Genomic DNA, 20,653 nt, shown 5'->3' with positions numbered 1-20,653 from the left:
GGAAAGGAAGTCACAGACAGGAAGATAGATTCCTCAGTCTGGAGTAGAGTCTTAACATGCAGTCTTGGCTGTCAGGACTAAACTTCACCAGAGATTTTCTTGCTGTTTGTCAGACCCTCCTCACTTCCAGTTTCTTACTCAGCTACCCACCTCTTTCTCCTGGTCTTGGGATTCTTTTTCTCAGATTTCCAGGACCTTCCCATACTGGGAAAACTTCACAGTCAGAGAGCCACTGTTGATGCAGAACTCAAGAAATTCAGGAGGCAAAAACTGCCCTGCGTTAGATCAGAGCTGGAAACCTCACAGCCCTTCTAGAAGGCCCATAAACAGGCACTAAGACCATCTCAATCTCAACCCAGGGAGCTGCTTAATTTGATCAAACATGCTAGACTATAAGGTCCATGAGGGCAGGGTTGTTGGTTTTGTGTACCATTCTATCTCTAATGCCTGGAACAAATAAAGTGCTTATTTATTGTTGAATGTTTATTAGAATTTATGTGGGTTACATACTAGATTATCATAAAAGTCCAAAAGCTCAACTCATGGTTATGGTTTCCATATCCTTGAAGAATGCTTTCCTACTTCTGTTCTTGGTGACTTTCAGCAGAATTGTTGTTCCAGATCACAGTGAGGGCATAAAAGGCCTAGTTTAATTTATAGATCATAATTGTGAATGAGACAAAATCAATAAATTATGATTTTCACCAGCTGATTTTTATCAGAACCCAGCTGTCTTCCTAATTACTACCGTGTTCTCTCCCTCAGTTGCTCTTATCCCATTTCTGTCCCACATTGTGCCTGCCTGCCTCTTTCTGATTTCTTCCTTTCTCTCTTAACTAGCTAGAAGATAAATTTGCTATACTAAATTTAAAACGTCACGGGACCTCCCTGGTGGTTCAGTGGCTAAGACTCCATGCTCCCAATTCAGGGGGCCTGGTATTGATCCCTGGACAGGGATCACACCACAACAAAGAGCAGCCCCCACTCACCGCAACTAAAAGAAAGCCCACACACAACAAAAAAGACCCGATACAGCCAATAAAATAAATTTATTTAAAAAAATGGGGGTAGATGAAGGAAGGCTTACTAAAAAGGGGACATTGGAGCTGAGGTTTTTTTCATTTTTTTTAAATTTATTTATTTATTGGATTTACTTATTTTCATTGGCTGTGATGGGTCTTCGTTGCTGCACACAGGCTTTCTCTAGTTGCGGTGAGCGGGGGCTACTCTTCATTGTGGTGTGCGGGCTCCTCATTGTGGTGGCTTCTCTTCTTAATGGAGCACGGGCTCTAGGTGCATGGGCTTCAGTAGTTGTGGCACATGGGCTCAGTAGTTGTGGCTCATGGGCTCTAGAGTGCAGGCTCAATAGTTGTAGCGCACAGGCTTAGTTGCTCTGAGGCGTGTGGTATCTTCCTGGGGCAGGGCTCAAACCCATGTCCCCTGCATTGGCAGGCGGATTCTTAACCACTGCGTCACCTAGGAAGTCCTGAGCTGAGTTTTAAAGGAAGGGTTAGAGTTGGGCAAGCAGAGATGGCAAAGGCATTCAGGTAGAAACAATGAGAATAAATCTGTGGAAAAACGAAGTACTCTGAGGCACTTGGATTATAGAGATGTTGAAGATAAAGCTGCAAAAGATCCAGAAAAGATAAAGGAATCATGGGAAGTTTTAAAGAAGGCTAATAACTTGGTTAGAACTTTTAGAAAGCTGACCCCTGGGGGCAGCATGAAGAATGGACAATGGAAAAAGGTTTCCCAGGTGAGACGAACAAAAATCTGACTTAGATGAGTGTAGAGAATAAAAAAATGGAAACAGGTATGAGAAGCATTTCTGGAGAAATGAAAGAACCTTGGGAAATGACTCAATATGGATGACAAGGGAAAACAACTGCAAGGTAACTTAAAAGTTTTGAGTGGTTAGGTGAAAATTTTCTTTCAAATGTTACCCAAAATAAGTAACTTTCAATGCTAATTTCTTTGAGGGGAGGGGCAGGTCATTTTTCTTAAAAAAAAAAAAAAAAAAAAAGCATTTTTAAAAAAAAAATCTATTTTATTTTTTATTTATTGGCTGCATTGGGTCTTCGTTCCTGCACGCGGGCTTTCTCTAGTTGTGGCACGTGGTCTCAGTTGTTGTGGCTCTCAGGCTGTAGAGTGCAGGCTCAGCAGTTGTGGCATACAGGCTTAGTTGCTCCGTGGCATGTGGGATCTTCCTGGCCCAGGGCTAGAACCCATGTTCCCTGCATTGGCAGGTGGATTCTTAACCACTGTGCCACCAGGGAAGCCTCAAAGAAGACTTCTTCCTCTGCCTTGCTTGCATCCATCTTGACCTACTACTTTCACCTTGACTAATAGGTCACCATTATCTATCCCATGAACATAACCTGGTAGTCTGCTGCTGGCTGGGCAGAGTGCATGGACATGTCCCAGTCTAAGGCCTGTAAGCCTGCTCAGTAGCAGGGAGACGCAGAGAGGTAAAAAGAAACACCTTTCTAGTATCTTTGTGAACCTCCACTCAAAACGATTCTTTAAAATCTGGACATTGGGGCTTCCCTGGTAGCACAGTGGTTAAGAATCCGCCTGCCAATGCAGGGGACACGGGTTCGATCCCTGGTCCAGGAAGATCCCACATGCCACGGAGCAACTAAGCCCATGTGCCACAACTACTGAGACTGTGCTCTAGAGCCTGCAAGCAACAACTAATGACCCCCACACTCTAGAGCCTGCAAGCAACAACTAATGACCCCCACACTACTGAAGCCCGTGCGCCCAGAGCCCGTGCTCTGCAATAAGAGAAGCCACCGCAGTGAGACGCCTGCACACCACAACAAAGAGTAGCCCCCGTTCTCTACAACTATAGAAAGCCTGCCGCAACAATGAAGACTGGACGCAGCCCCAATAAATAAAAATAAATTTATTTTTTAAAAAATCTGGACCTCAAGCTTGCGAATTATTCAAGTTTTTTTGTTGTTTGTTTTGTTCTTTTAATCTACCAAATGCCTTGTATAAGCAAGGCACTGTGCAGACTACTTAGAAGAAAAATAAGAGGGCATTAAAAACTGGTGCTTAAAATACAAGGTCCATGAAGGGATAACATATAATGTATTCATCCTTAGAAAGTGAGTAAAAAAGTAAAAAGTCTGTTGAAGATAATAAACCATTGACTCAAGTTTTAATATTATGCTGTTCAATTATTCATGCATTTCCTGTTCTCTGTTATACCAGATAAACATTGTTAGACACTCTAATTTTTGTATCATATCCTAATCAGCTTTGGTGGAATTTTGAGGAGCTACAGAATGCAGAGAATGTCCCAATTAGCATATCAAGCTGGCTTTTCAGTTACTGCCCCCATTTCTGGCTAAACTGTGCCTGTGGGGCGTGCAGGCCTTTTGGGATGTGAGAGCCAATCCAACTCTCACACAGATGGCAGAGTGAAGACTGTGTCTCATTTCCCTTATTTGTATTCCTTTTTTCAATTCATTCTTATTCCTTCCATTTCCACACCTGTTCTTTAGGGAACCTGTGCACCCTTAGAAAATACCATCATTCCAAGACTTAATTTATTAACATGAGTGAGTTCAGGTTAATTCTGTACTTTTCAATGCTCAGGCCACATACAGAGTGATGATCATTTATAGATATAATATTGTGAAGAATGTTAATAAACTAGAATATCCAGAAAATGGCAACAAGAATAGATAAGAGGCTTAAGATCCAGTTTAAACAAAAGGGTTCTGAGGATATTCCACTTGGAAAAGACCAAAATAAATCAAGATGGCTGTCCTATATAGGATCTGAAGAGCTAGCACACAGCAAGAAACCAGACTCCTTTTAACATTGCTACAAAATATAGAATAGGACCCTATGACTGGTGTTATAGGAACATCTACCAAAGGAAAGGAATAAATGATTTTTAAGAATTAATGATTTTAACGGTTTACAAAAGAAATGCACTCCTCCAATAAATAGTGACCTCATCATCCCTGGAAGAATATAACCATGAGTATAACTGGATTAGTCAGGGTTCTTCAGAGACAGACAGACAGGGAATTTGCCCACACAATTATGGAAGCTGACAAGTCCTACAATCTCCAGTCTGCAGGCTGGAGACTCAGAAGAGCCAACGGTGTAGTTGCAGTCGAAAAGCTGGGAGGCTACCAACCCAGGAAGAGCCCACGTCTCAGTGTGAGTGCCGAGACAGGAGAAAAGCAATGTCCCAACTTGAAAGTAGTGAAGGAGAAATTCTCCCTTACCCATGGGGTATGGGAGGAGGGGAAGAGGGTCTTTTTATTCTATTCAGGCCTTCAACTGATTGGATGAAGCCCACCCACATTAGGGAGACTGCTTTACACAGTCTACAGATTCAAATCTTGATCTCATCTAGAAAACACCCCCAAGGACAGACCCAGAATAATATGTCATCAAATGTCAGGGCACTCAATGGTGCAGTCAAATTGACACATTAAATTAACTATCACAATAAGCATTTATCAAAACACTGCAGAGGGGCTTCTCAGGTGGTCCAGTGGGTAAGACTCCCAATGCATGGTCAGGGAACTAGATCCCACATGTATGCCGCAACTAAGAAGTTCACATGCCACAACTACGAGTCTGCACACTGCAACTAAAAGATCCCACATGCTGCAATGAAGATCCTGTGGGCCACAACGAAGACCCAGCACAGCCTAAATAAATAAATAAACATTAAAAAGAAAAAAGAACACTGCAGAAAGAATTTCTAAATTACACAAAGATATGGCAGTTAAAGGAACAGAAATATCTCTAGAAGTTTCTTTTTCTCAAATATCATTGTAGGGAAGTCAAAGTTCCTCTACAACTGATTCCTCTCATTATTACACTTGAGAAAATAAGCCATTTGCATATATGGCTTCTCCATATGCTAAACTTTGGCCTGGGGATAGAAATGTGTTCAGGAAGTTTGTACTAGGAATTCTGACAAAGCAATGGCGCTTGTTTTACTTTACTGTAATTAAAGATGGTCACAATTTTTTTTTGTTTTTTTTTTGCTGCTGCTTTTATTAATAGGTATAGTCTATTTCCCCTCCTCCTCGAATCCCCGCTAGCCTTGCTTCATCTCACAGAATATGGCAGAAATGACACTGTGCCAGTTCCAGGCTAGGTCTTAGGAAGCCTGGCAATTTCTTCTTTCTTAGAGCTCTGAGCCACCATGTAAAGAAGTCTGGCTTCCCTCACTAGAGAGACCACATGAAGAGAGAGAAATGCTCAGCGAGTCTTCAGCTCTCCCAGCCATCTCAGCTAAAGCATCAGACATTTAAGGGAGGCCATACTGGACATTCCATCCCAGTAGAGGTCGCAACTGAATGCAGTCACACAAAGGACACAGCAGTCATACCACACTGAGATATGAGCTATTTCCACCCAGCCCTGCCCATATTATACAACAATGAGCAAATAAATATTGTGTCTAAGTCACTAAGATTTGGTGTGGTTTGTTACTTAATTGCTAACAGATATATTTACCTGGGAGTATTCTCAATCCTTGCACCAAATAAGCTTTTATGTCTGCTGAAGTCTTGTATCTTACTGTTTCCTATGGCATCACAGTTTAGGAAAACATAGCACAGTAGCTAGGATTAATAATTATTTGTAAACTGTGAATCCCAAACATTATTTTGGGACCTCCCTGGTGCTCCAGTGGTTAAGACTCCACGCTTCCAGTGCAGGCGGCACGGGTTCAATTCCTGGTCGGGAAACTAAGATCCCATACACCATGCAGCACGGCCGAAAAAATATATATATATTATTCTTGGAAAATTTTTTCACATGGGAAACTTGAGTGCCTGAGCCATTTCCAGATGTTTTGGCATTTGGTTGCCTCCTGAGGGCACAGTTTAGTGCTGAACCGTGGATCAGATGTTAATTGAGAGCCCTGGGAAGCTATGAAGCCAGTCTGATAGAATTTTTGGCCACGGAAGTCCAAGATTGTCTGGAGACTGGGTCTTGACATGGGGGATAAGGCAGTTACTAACTGTGGTGTTTTTAAAATGTACATACAAATTCTTGTTCTACCTTCCTTCAAATGTTGGAACCCAATCAACTCCTCTTGAGTATAGGCTATTTCCAGTGATTTGCTTCTAATGAATACGTGGCAAAGAATGAGAGTATAAACTTCTGAGACTAGATGAAAAATATCATTGTGGCTTCCTCCTTGCTCTCTCTGTGTGGTCTTTGCTCTGGGGAAGCCAGCTACCCTGTTGTGAAGACATTTGAGCAGCACTATGAAGAGGCCCACAAAACAAGGAAGTGAGGTCTCTTGGCCAACAGTCAGTAAGGAACTGAAGTCTTCTATCAACAGCCATGTGAGTGAGCCATCTTAGAAACAGATCACCCAGACCTAGCAATGACTTCAGATGCCTGCAGCCCCAACCATCACCTTGACTGTAACTTCATGAGACACCCTTAGCCAGAAGCACCAAGCTAAGCTGCTCCCAGATTCCTGACCCACAGAAACTAAGATGTTTGATGTTTAAGCCACTTAGGTTTAGGGTTACCAGGCAACAGATAGGTAATACAAACCTCTGAGGTTTGGGGCATGTGTGGCTAACAACAAAGTTCTAGGCATCCAGGTACATCACAACTTATTCTCTGAGCAAATACCAACAGTATGGTAGTCTAGATAGCACTTCAATAAAGACAGCCATTCCTTTTTGAAGGCAGGCTGGCAGACTTACCACATCTCTTCCAATTCCCCTGTCAAAAACTCTTCCTACAGAGGCTCTTGAGAATTCAAACAAAACAAAACAAACAAACAAAACCCAGAATCCTTAGGATAACAGGTTTGGAGCATCCTATATTATGGGCCAGATTGGAAATCAGAGTGTCTTGAGCTGTGCTACCAACCACACAGGCAATGGCGGAAGCCAAACTCTTCCTTTCTATAGCGCAATGTATCCATAACAATCTGTAGAATTTTACTTTCCGAAGTCCCCCCCCCCACCCCGCACACATATTGAATACTACCACCTAAAGCAAAACTGAATCAGTGTAGCACACAACGGAAATTAGTGTTTAGTGAATCTAACCATTCTCTGTAGTGATGATAAAGGATTAAAAGAGACTGCAATTTGGGCAGTCAAAAGCTTCTCCAGGAAACCTGCACTTTTCACACACTTCTCAGTCCTAGCTATCAGCCTAAGAATAAGCCCAGAAGCAGCTAATACGACAACACAGGCAGCTCAGTAGTGTGCTTAATTAACCCTTAATGGGCACCAGATCCCTGCATAACACAGTTTGATGGGGAGAAAAATTAAGAGATTGAGAAATTCTAGCTGTTAATTGCTCCATATTTTCTTTTAGCTCAAGAGAGGGCAAATGGTTTCATATCCTGTGCCAAGTCTGATCCACTGGCAGTAGCTACCTAAAACAGAGCACTGGCTGGTTTTTACTGGCAACTGTGGGCCTGCTGTGATTTCAAGGCAAAGGAACATGTGCTGGGAATCTTCCATTCCTCTGGTAGAAGAAAAATTCCAACCCATCAGAGAAGGGCTGAAGAGGATTGTTCATTCTTATCTAGTAATCAGTTGCTTGGACTCAGTAAGAGAAAGACTGCAGCAAACACCGATCAATGGTTCAGCACCTTGCTATGCTACCATTTGTTATCAAAGGCAAGGGTACTTGGGTGGTGGAATAGGATGGAGCAAGCATTGGGAGAACTTATCTTCTTAACTATGTCCTATATGCAAAGCTCTTCACACTCATCATTTAATTCTAATAACAAACTATTTCTGTTATAGATAAAAAAGATGAAGCTCAGAAAGTTTTTTTTTAGAGTTACACAATTCAAAGCTCAAGTCTGACACCAAAGACTATAATCTTTTCAAAACTCCAAAAACTCAACTGTGTGGCCTGTGAATTTGTACAGAATACAGAGGAGAAAGAAGAGACTGTCCTCAGCAGGCTCAACCACAAAATTAATAATATTTATTTTTCTTAGAAAGAAATAGCTGTTTTGGACATAACTCTTAATTCAAGGAAATGAGTGAAATCTATAACTGAGAGAAAATATTTCAACCTTGATATATCCAATACTGTGACATGTGAAGTCTTGGAAAAGCAAGAAAATTTACTGTGTTTCCAGAGGTTTTGGAAGTTAAATTAGAAATCAGGATACAGTAATAACCTAAATGGGAAAAGAATTTGAAAAAGAATAGATACATGTATATGTATAACGGAATCACTTTGCTGTACACCTGAAACTAACACAATACTGTAAATCAACTATACTCCAATATAAAATAAAAACTTAAAAACAAATAAGGACGCACTTTGTACAAAATTAAGCTATTCCCATTTGTGAAAAACTAATAGTTTACATTTTAATTTGTATTACAAATAGCATTTTTAAAACAGAGCTAGTTTTTTGTCTGTCAAATTGTTATGGTTCAAATGATGAAATGTGCTAGCAGCTTAAATAAAATCACCAGATAAGAAAGTGTTTCAAATATCAGTCTAGCACTTACATAGTAACAACAATGAACATGAGGATTTGCTGACAAAAGTATTTTAAAGTATTTGGATAGCTGTCACTGAAATTTTCATTTTGACATAAGATGTAGCAGAATATGGAAGACACCAAAACAAAGTACAAAAAGTTAAAATATTAAGAATTATTTTTTCTTACTTGGTTCATTACTAATTACATTTTCCTGTAATTAACTGTAGTAGCTTAAGAAGCTTCTGCATTAACAGTTCAGGTATATGCCACAAATACTTGCGTAAAATAAATTTTAAAATAATGATACTTTATATTGAAACAAATCAGTAGCAATTATTAAACAGGTCAACAGGTAGTTGTGCATCTAAGTCTGATGTAATATTAAAAAATAAAGAAATCTACCTGTATTTGTGTTTTGGGGAGCATTAAGAGGACTCCATTGATGCTCCCCATCTTATCTCTTGGCATGGACCCTGGGTTTTCCAGTGGTAAAGTCCTACATCCATCACAGGCTACCTGAAGACAGGCTACAGCTCTTGTCCCCAGTAAGACAATGTAAGCAGATGTCAGTGTAAGCCAATATCTTCCCCTCTCTCATTCTGACTTGCCACCCCTCCCACAACTCCCTGCAGTTGTAACTACAGCTTAATTATCTAATATCCTTTTTAAATGTTATCTTATACCCAAATTTCTTAACCATAGTCCATCCTCCATCTCTACACATACTATGTTGAAGCCCGTTGATACTGACAATTACTATGGTGTAACATCTACTAATACAAAAAAAGGGCAAATAGCCATAACTGAATGAATACAAACATCAAATTATGCCAATGTCAACTTGAGAGAGATTGCTATTTTTGAATCCCAAGATGTTCAACGTAAACGGTTTTATAAAAATGAATTATGAAACACAAAGACAATAGAAATATAAGTTATTTATTAATCAATCCACTTACAAAGCAGGTGGCTTAATGCAAGCTTATCGACATCTTCACATATGATCCATGGGAACATGTCTTCCACATATAGGCAGTGATGTTACTGACTGATGCATTTGCAATCTGGGGCATATTGAGCATATTTAGACAAATAAAATTAGGCTATCCTGTATATGAAAGTATCTTGATAATATGCATCCTGAAGTGGATTAAAACTTTCTCCAAAGGAGAAATGTTAGTACATTAACTTAACTTTAATATTCTATATTATGCAGTAAATCTTAACTATAGAAATTAAATTTTTTAAATCAGTGATCGACTCTTGGTAATGTACGAAGTGGGAGTCTAAAACCAGAGCAACAGTAGGTTGACAGTATAATTTGTGCCTCACAGTATCTGCAGATTTACTGTTTTCAAGTTTAAAGAGAAATAAAACAAGAGACATGTAGATTCAGCTGACTTTATTTATCTTTAAACTAATAAAAATCCCTTTAAAAGTGATCCTGGGACATTTAGAAGTTCTATGAATGCATAGATACCTGCCGATGACTGCAATTCTAAATCCTGACTAAATGTTTTTACAAAAATCAATGTAAGCAGATATCTTTACTATACGTGCTTAGCAGAAGACTGAACAAAATTCTACATGTCTTCTCCAATTTCCCTAAAATTTTGTTAAATCTGCAAGTATATACAATCCAGCTAATTGAAATTAGTATTTAGTGTTCATGAGAGCTGTTTCACAGCAGCAAAAACTGAATCTGGGAAATAAAGTTCTAAATGATGTAGGTAAAAGATAAATACAATCAGAACAGCAGTCTAAATGTATGATATCAATACTCAATTCTACCTGCATTGTGCTGGAAGGAAAAGGATACACCAAGGAAATTTCTATTGATCACTCGGGTGATGTGAATACCACCTGCATCTGATTGAAAATGGTTTTTGTATTCTGTTCCCAGTATCAAGGATGGTATTTACCTCAGAACTCCATATTGTAAATATACAGCAGCCATTTGTCCTAATTAAGGAATGTCTTAATACACAATATTATCATTTTCTAGAGGATCTTTATACATTAAACTAAAGTACATGATTGATTAAATTAAACGTTAGTAAGGGATAAAAAAACTCATGATTCTCAAGACCTGGTACTATGTAAAAAACAAAAAGACCACAAAATTCTACTTACTAAAGCAGCTAATCTTGCCTGCAAGTTTAGGGTCACAAGCCCATAATATGTGCAAAGAAATGCAATACAAGGAATCATGCAAAAATACAGTAAAATGATACAGGAAAAAAATGTCAAATCTAGGGGAAAAAAAGCTTTTATAAATACATCAAAATCAACTGTATACATAAACTGTAGGTTTAGCATTAGTTGTACCATATAGCAGAGCCAGCACTCTAAGTTCAAGGCTTCCAAATCTGCGCAGGTAAGTCATGCCATCTTTGGTTGACTGCAGTACCAGGAGGGTGGGAATGATAGGGAGGGTAAGAGTTCTGAAACATGGTGTCAACTTTCACTTGGCAGCTGGGCCTCAATGTCCACTCTGCATATAGGGCACTTCTTATTGGTAATCAACCACTGGTCAACACACACTTGGTGGAAAAGGTGCATACAGGGAAGGCGTCTATTATAGGCAAACAAAACAAAAAGCAAAAATTAATTTTATGACAAGTGCAGTGGCATTTATTTTTAAACAAATGATACATGTAGTAATTCAGTAATGTTCTGAAGTTACTAAACATTATTCTCTTCTGTTAAAAAAAAAACCCTCCCTACTCAAGAGTACATCTACATTAAATTAATACTCTGGGCAATATAATGTATAAATGACCAAGATAATTAACTGTCACAGCTATGGAATCAAATTATATAAAAACTCAAGAATTTTAAGAACAACAATTACATTAGCAATTATTTCAGCTTTGTCTCTATACACGAGCTGCCATTGCACTGGTGTTGGCAATAAGTTCCCTCTAACATAATACTGTAAGTGTATTTTTTAATATCAAATCGTACTTGTAAAGCACTTTCAAAAAAATCTCATTTAATTCTCTCTCAAAAACCTTAGAACTTATGTTGTAAATATACAGCAGCCATATCATACCGATTAAGGAATGTCTTAATATGCAATATTATTTTCTATCTAGAGGATCTTTACATATTAAGTACATGATTGATTAAAGATTAATATTGCTTTCATGTTACATCCACTTAATAACTATGCTACTTTTTAAAAGCAGGTTAAAAGGTGTTTACTTCAGAAGTACACTACACTACCATTAGAAGTTGACAAATAAAGAAAGCTTATATGCAGTAGCAGGGTAATATTAAATCTAAGTGTAACAGCAGGATAAAAATTATTGACTTAAGTGTTCATTTCAACTTCCACCCACTGTTAAGAGTTGTCATACATTTCAGGCTTCCTAATATTTTTTTAAAGTAGCTAAAAAGAGGTGTTCCAATTATTCCTTGCATGGTATTGTCAATATTGTAAAAACAATTATCTTCCATATTTATAAATCTTCATTGGAAATATAGTGTTCAAATAACCTTATATGTGGTATAGTAGACAACTTTTTATAACTTTTTTCCTCTCTCTTAGCCAACTGAAGAAATATGATAAAGTTATCCTTATAAATTAGGGCAACAAAACTTCTATACAGTTGTTAGAACTTGTTTCATATGGGATTATGTTACATTAGAAAAAACAGAATAGGAACAAAACAAGAATTATAAAAAGAAAAGTCTAAAATTAATATTTGGTTAACATAATAACATTTTCTAAGTCACAAAGTTGCAAGAAGAAAATCTACAAATTGAGAGGAAATTTTAGGACAAGATGACTTTATAAAAGATGTTGTAAAACAAACTGCATGGAACTAATCTGGATCCCCCTTAAGCTTTGCAGAATACATTAATACATCTGTCTTGGCCTCCAAAGCCTCTCACCCCTCGAATTCTCCTTCCTGCAAGATTTAGAGAAGACAATTTTGACCACAAAATTTCCCCGGCCAAGTCTTGGTGTGGCCCTAAAACAGGTAGTATATTTCCCATCCCCACCCCTTTGATGTGAATACAGAAACTTTAGTCTTTTCATTTTTTCACCCACTATGAGAAGGCAACTCTACATGTCAGAGACTGGTAACAGGGTATGCCAGGAGTAATCTTTATTTGGTTTCTGGTCTACTTTCAAATAAAATCTCTTGTTCAGTTTTGACAACGGATTTTAGATAATTAGTGTCTAGTTACCTCACATCTTCACCTTCCTCTAAAATAGACAAACAGATAGTACATTTTTCCTCTGTATCTTCCTCAGTCCCTTCTTCCCCATCTTGTTTGCAGTGCAGTTTCCTCTGTGAGAACCAATCAGTTGTTACCTTATTAGTAGAGATGACATTATTGAACAACTGAGTAAAGTCTGTGTTTATTTGAAAAACAAAAACAAAACAAAACCACACATTCACCCACAACTTATTTCCCAGGTAAAACTGTCATGAATTAAAGGATGAATTAAGTGACTATTATCAACTAAGCGTTCTTGTAAGAGCCTTAAATAATCATCAGAAGCAAAATTAAAAGTAACAGAAATTCATTAGTTTGAAATTTATCATTTTTAATCCACAATTAGGGTAATATATACTATTTTTGTCCTATCATGAGCACAGCCAAATAAACTTTATTTTACTAATGAATGTTTCAAGTAACATTCAAAAAATTAATGTTAATTATAGTATTTAGCTTAAACAGTTGTAAGGACTTAAATTTAATGGTAATACCTCATTAATACTCTTAGAAAAAGGATGACAAATACAACGAACAGTTTTCATACTTTATTAATCTCTATAGCATAGAACATTGTTGTTTGTTGAAAGAAATTTATTTAACATGTCTGCTCCATAACTTCTAAACGTAATAACGCGTAAGGAATATAAGGGTAGATTATAAAAGAAATGGTCAATTAAAAGTCCATCAAAATAAACGACTAGTTAAATTATGGTACTACTATATGACGGAATTTTGTATAAGCTATTAAAAAGAATATGGGTCACCTGAAGGGGCTGATATAGGATGAAGAAAATGTACAAAACTGTGTGTATATTATCCCCTGAGTTATTTTTAAAAGCGGGAGAAAAAATATATACATATACACATTATTAAAAATATATGGATGATTATCTAAAAAATCTTTAAGCATGATTTTTCTTCCGGGAAGGAAAACTAGGATCAGTAGCCTAACAAACTTCAGAACATATATTTTTATACTTTCAATATTTTTAACCATATGCATGCATTGTTTTAATAATAAATGTAGTTGCTAGACTCCACAAACTCAAAGAAAGTCCATAATATTAAATGTTATGCATTTCAATAACAATATAGATGTTTTATAAATAAATTCTTACCTTTTTGTATTTATGTGGATATGTACATCTTTCAATTGTCCCCTGGGATGCTCCACGATTGACATTTCCTAGTCTTTCCTCCAAATGAATAAGTTCCTGAAGGTGAAGAATAACTAGTATTAAAAGCCAGGATGATTATTCCTTGGACAACACTGTCAATATGGTGAAAGCAATAAAGTTCCATATTTATAAACCTGTAATGTAAATAGAGTATTCAAAAAGCCATATATGGTAAGGCAAATGGTTGTTTATAATTCTTTTCTCAGCCAGCTGAAGTGGTATGGCAAAGTTATCCTTGCAGACTAGGGCAACATATTACCACATGGTACTATATAAGTCAGTAAGCATGTAGGCATGTAGAAGATGAAATCACTGTAGCAAAATAGGGAAACAAGTCAAACAATAGTTCTAAATCCCAATGACTCCCACTTCCAAACTGACATGAAGAAACAAAACTTTACATCATATTCAAATGACTTGTTCTTCCTGAAAATTCAAATAAGAAAATATTTAGCGAAAAACTGAATTACTTAGGTTTCTTTTTCTATAGCATTGCTTCTCTAAAAACTAAGCTTAGTCAAAAAGCAATAGGCATTGATTGTAGTAGGAAAATATTAGAAAAACATAAGTGTTTTTCTAGAATGGTTAAATTACATTCATCCACACAGTAGAGTATCAGAGCTATCAAAAACAATGAATTTGTCAAAAAAAAATGATAGTACTGATTTCCAAGATATATTGCAAAGGGTAAATTTATATAAAAAATGTTACCACTCAATTCTAATGTATTACAAACAGCACATAAGTCTACTGCATTTATTTAAAAAAAAAAGCATTAAAGTTTTTCTCCCACATTTAATGATATGGTTCTTTACCTGATATTTATATTAATTTAATAAATTTCTACATTCTTCTATATTAGATACTTTCATTTACCCGTCTTCAAATACTTGGGTAATTTCTGACACTAAGATTAATATTACTTATAAACCTTTCCATAATAATCCCTAGAAGCAATATCAGAAATTCAGATATTTTACTGCCTTCTGATCCCCAGCCACTGCAGCAATCCTATACAGTTGTAAATACTAATATCACATATATTTTCTCTCTGCATTACAGTTACTGTGGCAAATATCTTCATTAATTTTATTACATACCTCAAAGTTGCCCCTGAAAGGACCTCTGAATGACGTTCCATCCAAGCCTGATGAAATGTAACGAATGTGAGGATAGCCTGCCATGTCAGGAACCTATTTTAGTAGAAGAGATACACTAAATCAATTAAGAATAGGCCAGCATTGACTAATTCAGACACTCAATTCTCTCCATCCAGCTTCTCACAAAAATCAACTTCAGTAAGTATACATAACTCCAAAAAAGTATTCTGTTAACAGGTTCCTCTTCAAAAATGATCTTATATAATAACTCAAACTATAATCAGAAGAAAAAAAAAAGAAACAGTTTCATGAGATAACAGCTCTCTTCTAGATTTATTTTGCACAAAGAATCCAAAGTAGAAAGTACTCAAACCTAAGAATGATGCTCTTACTAGCTTATATGTATAGAGTAAAATTTTCATAAAATCTGGTCAATTTCAGAGAGCTTTACTGAAGAAACAGAAATGAACAAAATTTTCCTACCAAACTTAACTTCAAGACAAAAGTTTTATTTCCCTTCTTCTAACTCCCAAATAGCCAAAGGTACCCTTGGCTCCCTTTTAGGTTTGGTTCTGTTAGTGAAAGTTTTAACAGCGTTTTCTAATTTTTTGTTAGTTATAGTCAATCCTCATTATTCATGGATCTCTTATTTGTGAACTCACCTACTTGACAGAATTTATTATAACTACAAAACCAATAGTTGTGCTCTCACAGTCATTCATGGACCTGCACAGAGCAGCAAAAAATTTGAGTTGCCCAATACATGTTTTCCCAGCTGAGAAAGAAGACCCTGCCTACTTGTTTCAGCTCTTACACTGTAAACAAGTGTCTTTTTTGCAATCTACTTAGTGCAATGTTTTTCACATTTTTGTGCTATTTATAGGTCACTGTTATTTAAAAATGGCCCCCAAACATAATGCTTAATTTGCTGGCTAGTGTTCCTAAGTGCAAGAAGGTTGTGATGTGCCTTATGGAGAAAATATGTATAGAGAAGCTTCCTTCAGGCATGAGTTATGGTTGCACTGGCCATGAGCTCAATATTAATGAATCAACAGTGTATAACAAATAAGGTGTTTCTAAACAGAAAAACACATTAAAACAACGTTATGCATTGATTGGCTGTTGTGACTAGAGGCTTGCAGTAACCTAGGGCTGTATTTACCCTAGGAATAATGGCTCAATATCTGTTTAGTCAGCGTTCACAGCAAATCTATACAATGTAACTACTATGAATAACAAAAGTTGACCTTAATATTAGGAAAGGGAGATTCTAAGACAGCACCATTCTTTGATTTTTATAAATAAATCTCCAAAATTATCTTTTAATCAGCTTCCACTGAATCATAACATACTTTTAGCAGGTTTTACAGCTTTAAAAGACATTTCACACATGGAAAAGAATTTAAAATGTTAATAACTTTTACCCTTCAAATAGCCTATTATTTAAATATCTGCAACTTTCCTTATAATCAAGATCAATAGTATCCAGCTTTAAGGAGATCATCTAACTTCCTACACATCTCCAAGGAAAATGAAAAAATCAGAAAGGAACACCTGCCTTCCAAATCACTGAAACCTGCACTTCTCCTGTAACCCTCCCTCGTCTCCTTTCTCTAGCTTTTAGGGATAAGCTTCCTCTTTTTCCTCCTCAAAGGTAAGCTCTATCACTTGCTCCCCTCTTCTCCTGTTTCCCCACTCTGGGTCCCCCTTAATTAACTGCTACCCACTCCTTTCCTCGATACTGTCAAACAAATCCTCCCTAATGTTAATGTTGTTCTGTCTTAAACCTAAAATTACCTTCAAGTTTCTCCAAATTCAAATTCTCTCTCTAATACTGGAACAAATGCCAACCCTATTTCCCACTTTCCTTTCACAGCCAAGTTGATAAAGCAAGTAGTTTATATCCACAGTCTCCACATTTTTTAGCCTTCCTTACTATAATTTAAGAGGCATCCCATCTCCATCCCTCACCATTACTGAAATCACTGTGACAAAAGCCACCAATAACCACTCCAATGCCAAATGCACTCAACATTTTTCAAACTTTATTTTTTTGTGATGAAATGCTACTGACCATATTATTTTGATATTATTCTAACTTTGTTTCCCCTCAAATTCTCTAGCCAGTTCTTGGAATTCTTTGTTTGAAGTACAGTATTATTTAAATATAGTATTATTATTCTCAAAGGTTTTTTTAAATCTCTTGTCAGTCTACACATTTTTCCTGGAAATCGAATCCTCCTCCATAGATTCATATATGACAGATATGTGACACATATATATTGTATATTGACAGATCACAACCTATCTTTAACTCAAATACCAGTTTATTGTTTGGAGATCCAGACTGTAAACCTAACTTCCTACTGGACATTCCACCTTGATACACATTTTATTTCAGATTCAATATGCCCAAAACCTAACTCACCTAACTCCTTCCCTAAACCCTCATCTAATATTCTTCAACTTACTGAATGGCAACACCATATACCTAATAACCAAAGCTAGAAATCTGGGAGTCATCCTAAATATTACTCAAATGTATCCCATTATTTTTATGTCAACTGCCATTGCCCTTGTTCAGGCATTCACCAACTTTTATCTCTCCTACTATAATGTCCTAACCAGTATCCTTCCTCCCACCATGAAATCTATTTCCCACATAACTGAAGAAGTGACCTATTTAACTACAATCTGATTAATCACTCGAACAACATAAATATGATCAAGGCATTCCCCGTTCAATGGTTCCTGGGTCCTAGTTTCTTGGCAGGGCAGGTATTTCATTGCTGAATGACCCTCATCCCTAAGATCTGGAAATAAGAACCTCCTTGAATTTCCCTGTGCTCATGCTATTTGAAAGCTCTTAACGTGTTGTAGCCACTGTAAGAGTACCATTCTCAATTCCAAAGCCTGCTTAGATGCTGCATGTATAATAAATTGTCTTGGCAACCTTCTCTGAAGTGCCTCTACCCTTACAAGACAAAACTACTCACTTCTCTGTACCACACAATATGTATTATGTGAAGAGCAAACTCAATTTTTGCTGAATCTGTTCTTTAGAACTCAAATTTGTATCAACAAAATCTGAATCTGTTCAAATCAGATACAGAGAATTAGTATAGTCCTTCTGCTGATCAGAAAATAAAGTATGAGTGCATTAGAACAGACTCATCACGACTTACGACAAAATAAAGCACACGCCCTAATGAGAGTGGATCAAGATCATCATCTTCATATAAAAGAAAAAAATCTGTCATTTTTTACATTAAGACATTTGACAATGTGAATACAAACATATCTTAATATATCTAATACTTTCTTACAGCACAATTTCAATCTAATAATTATCAACTTCTATTGAAACACATTAACTAATACATTAAAAATATTTCCAATAAAATATTTAATTTAGAAAAGGAAGAATGGTTTTTGAAGGCAACTATGTCAGAATTTTGAAATTTTCCTGTTTTACCATTAAAGGAAGAGCTCCTAATTGCAAGTGATGAAGTCGAGGTGGTGCATGGTAATGGGCCAAGTGAGGATGCAATGCTCCAGGTGTATAAGTAGCTGCAGTCACTCCAGCTTCAATTCCCAGTTCCCTGACAAAGGAGGAAAACAGTGTAAATTTTAGACATCCTTACGGTGTCTTTATTATCAACAGACAAGGGGGAGCACGTTTATGTTTACGTTTTTAAAAGTAATCTGAAGACTCTTGTCTTACTTAGCTGAGAAAAAAGATAATTTAGCCCAAAGGATATAATTTCAAATTCACTTTAGAAATTAAAATTCAAAGATTCAACGTTTTGACCATGAGGAGCAAAACATTTGTATTGAGTTTCATATCTTACAAAGGAAGAAAATGTAATGGATGGCCCCTAAGGTTCCTTCCAATTTAAAAGTCTGATTCTTCTCCAGGAGCATACAGAATAGAGTTTACTTTTTTGGTTTCTATGAATGTTGCTCCCAGGTCTTCCGTTTGTTGGATAGTGCCTCTGGATTGTTGGCATCAAGGATAATTAGAAGAGTAAACACTTCTATACCTTATAAAGCAAGGGTAAACAAAATTTTAGAAAGAGTAAAAATGGTAAATGCCAAATCTTCATTTATTTATTCTCCTTTTATGCTTTGTCTCAAAAGTCATTGTGGATCAATATCTCAATGACTGCCTATAGACAACAGATCCAGAAAGAAAATTAATGCAAATCTGCTTCCATTTCTCTAGGAAAGAACACAAGCCTAGAGGATGCAGGCTGGACTTCCATTGTCAATAGCAGGGGTTAAGGGTGGTGTAGCAAATGTGAGTACAAAGGTCGGGGGCGGTGGATAAAGAAGTTATAAAAAGTTCAGGGAGTTAACTTTTGATGGTAGATCCCTGAAAAACAACAACAACAAAAAGCTCTACTCCTGTGTGACAGGGTTCCCTGCCCCAGAACTCAAGCTGCTACTCTTTCCTCTCGAGGTCTCTTACAACTCACCCAGAGACAGTGCTTTACAGCTAAGGTGGAATTCAATTTCTCTATATTATTCTTTTTCACCACAAAGTATTTCTTCCAATTGTTTTTACTACAAGAAACTGAGCATAGCTTTGACATAAACAAGACACTGACCAGGCAGATCTCTCCGGAGCCTGTCGAGGATGTGAGGACATAGTCTGAGGCACATGAATATGATGCCCATGACCATAGTTTGGGTGCATCCTATGTGGATGGGGTGGGGGGCGTTCATGTGCCCGCCTGGAAACACAGAACACAAAAAGACCACTGGAAATAATTGAATAATTGGTTATTTCTTAATGTAGAAAAAACAATCTAGTCTTATATATAAGCATCTATAGATTAGTCTTGAAATTAATTCTGTAACAATAAATTATAAAAATGTAATATAAAACAACTTAATGATCAATAGTAAATCAAGAAACCATAATCCCACAAATCCACAAATTCTCACTGCTCATTTATTACAATGCCTCCAATCCAAATATCATCCAAGGAAAAAGGCAGTTTTAACATTATCTTGTATACCTTCTTTACAGCAGATATTTTAAACAGAATAATAGGAACTAAATGAAAATAAAATTCTAAAAATTAATACTCCAGCATATGCTACAGGCACAAAGAAGTTATTTTATATAAACATATAAAGCAGAAAAATGGAAACTACTTTTTTTTTTTCGCTTCACCTTTATACTGTAATAACATTCATCCATTTTAATGGATAAAACTTCTAAGAGAAGAATTTAAACCTTGTTCACTTTTTTCAATCACATGCAAATACATGTCAGCACCTCTGGGGAACTGATATTACCTCCGTTCACACTCTTTATTTGTCATCCCAGCTTATTATATTTTCTCTTTCTAGTCTAAAGTCTGTCAAATTTACAAATGCAAATGGTCATAAGGTTCTAAACAAATGGCACTTAAGAAAAAACAGTTCCAGGGATTCATTTTTATAATCTAATTCTTACTTACTATTAGTTTCGAACACATTTACAGATTTTTCATGTTTAATCTTAGCGATTTAAAACCAGTAATTTTCTAGATACTGGAAGATATGAATATTAAGTTGGCCACTTTCTATATAAAGGGTCACTATATTAGAATGGCAGAAATAGCCAGAGATTCTGAATATAGCCTTAAATTATACAACTAAAGAAAGAAGTCACA

General features: G+C 36.5%; 1 protein-coding gene across 8 annotated transcripts in view; it reads right to left on the bottom strand.

Annotated features, from left to right (window-relative positions):
* Positions 1–9,398: 9,398 nt before the first annotated feature.
* The window catches only part of RNF111 (ring finger protein 111), a 93,709-nt gene continuing 82,454 nt past the window's right edge, over positions 9,399–20,653 (bottom strand). For 3 of the 8 annotated variants that reach the window (XM_057722569.1, XM_057722573.1, XM_057722574.1), the window contains 6 exons: positions 19,598–19,750; positions 18,463–18,589; positions 14,988–15,080; positions 13,828–13,923; positions 12,674–12,801; positions 9,399–11,048 (listed from right to left, as the gene is read on the bottom strand). In XM_057722569.1, the coding sequence (XP_057578552.1) occupies positions 10,931–11,048; positions 12,674–12,801; positions 13,828–13,923; positions 14,988–15,080; positions 18,463–18,589; positions 19,598–19,750 (715 nt within the window). In that variant the 3' untranslated portion in view covers positions 9,399–10,930. Of the gene's footprint in view, positions 11,049–12,673; positions 12,802–13,827; positions 13,924–14,987; positions 15,081–18,460; positions 19,031–19,597; positions 19,751–20,653 lie in introns of those variants that run through there. The other 5 variants (XM_057722570.1, XM_057722571.1, XM_057722572.1 and 2 more) reach the window with 5 other exon arrangements.

Source organism: Hippopotamus amphibius, chromosome 2 (assembly GCF_030028045.1).
Source record: "Hippopotamus amphibius kiboko isolate mHipAmp2 chromosome 2, mHipAmp2.hap2, whole genome shotgun sequence".
Taxonomy (NCBI): Eukaryota; Metazoa; Chordata; class Mammalia; order Artiodactyla; family Hippopotamidae; genus Hippopotamus; species Hippopotamus amphibius.
The sequence above is the reverse complement of the archived record's forward strand: the minus strand, read 5'-3'. Positions and strand labels throughout refer to the sequence as shown.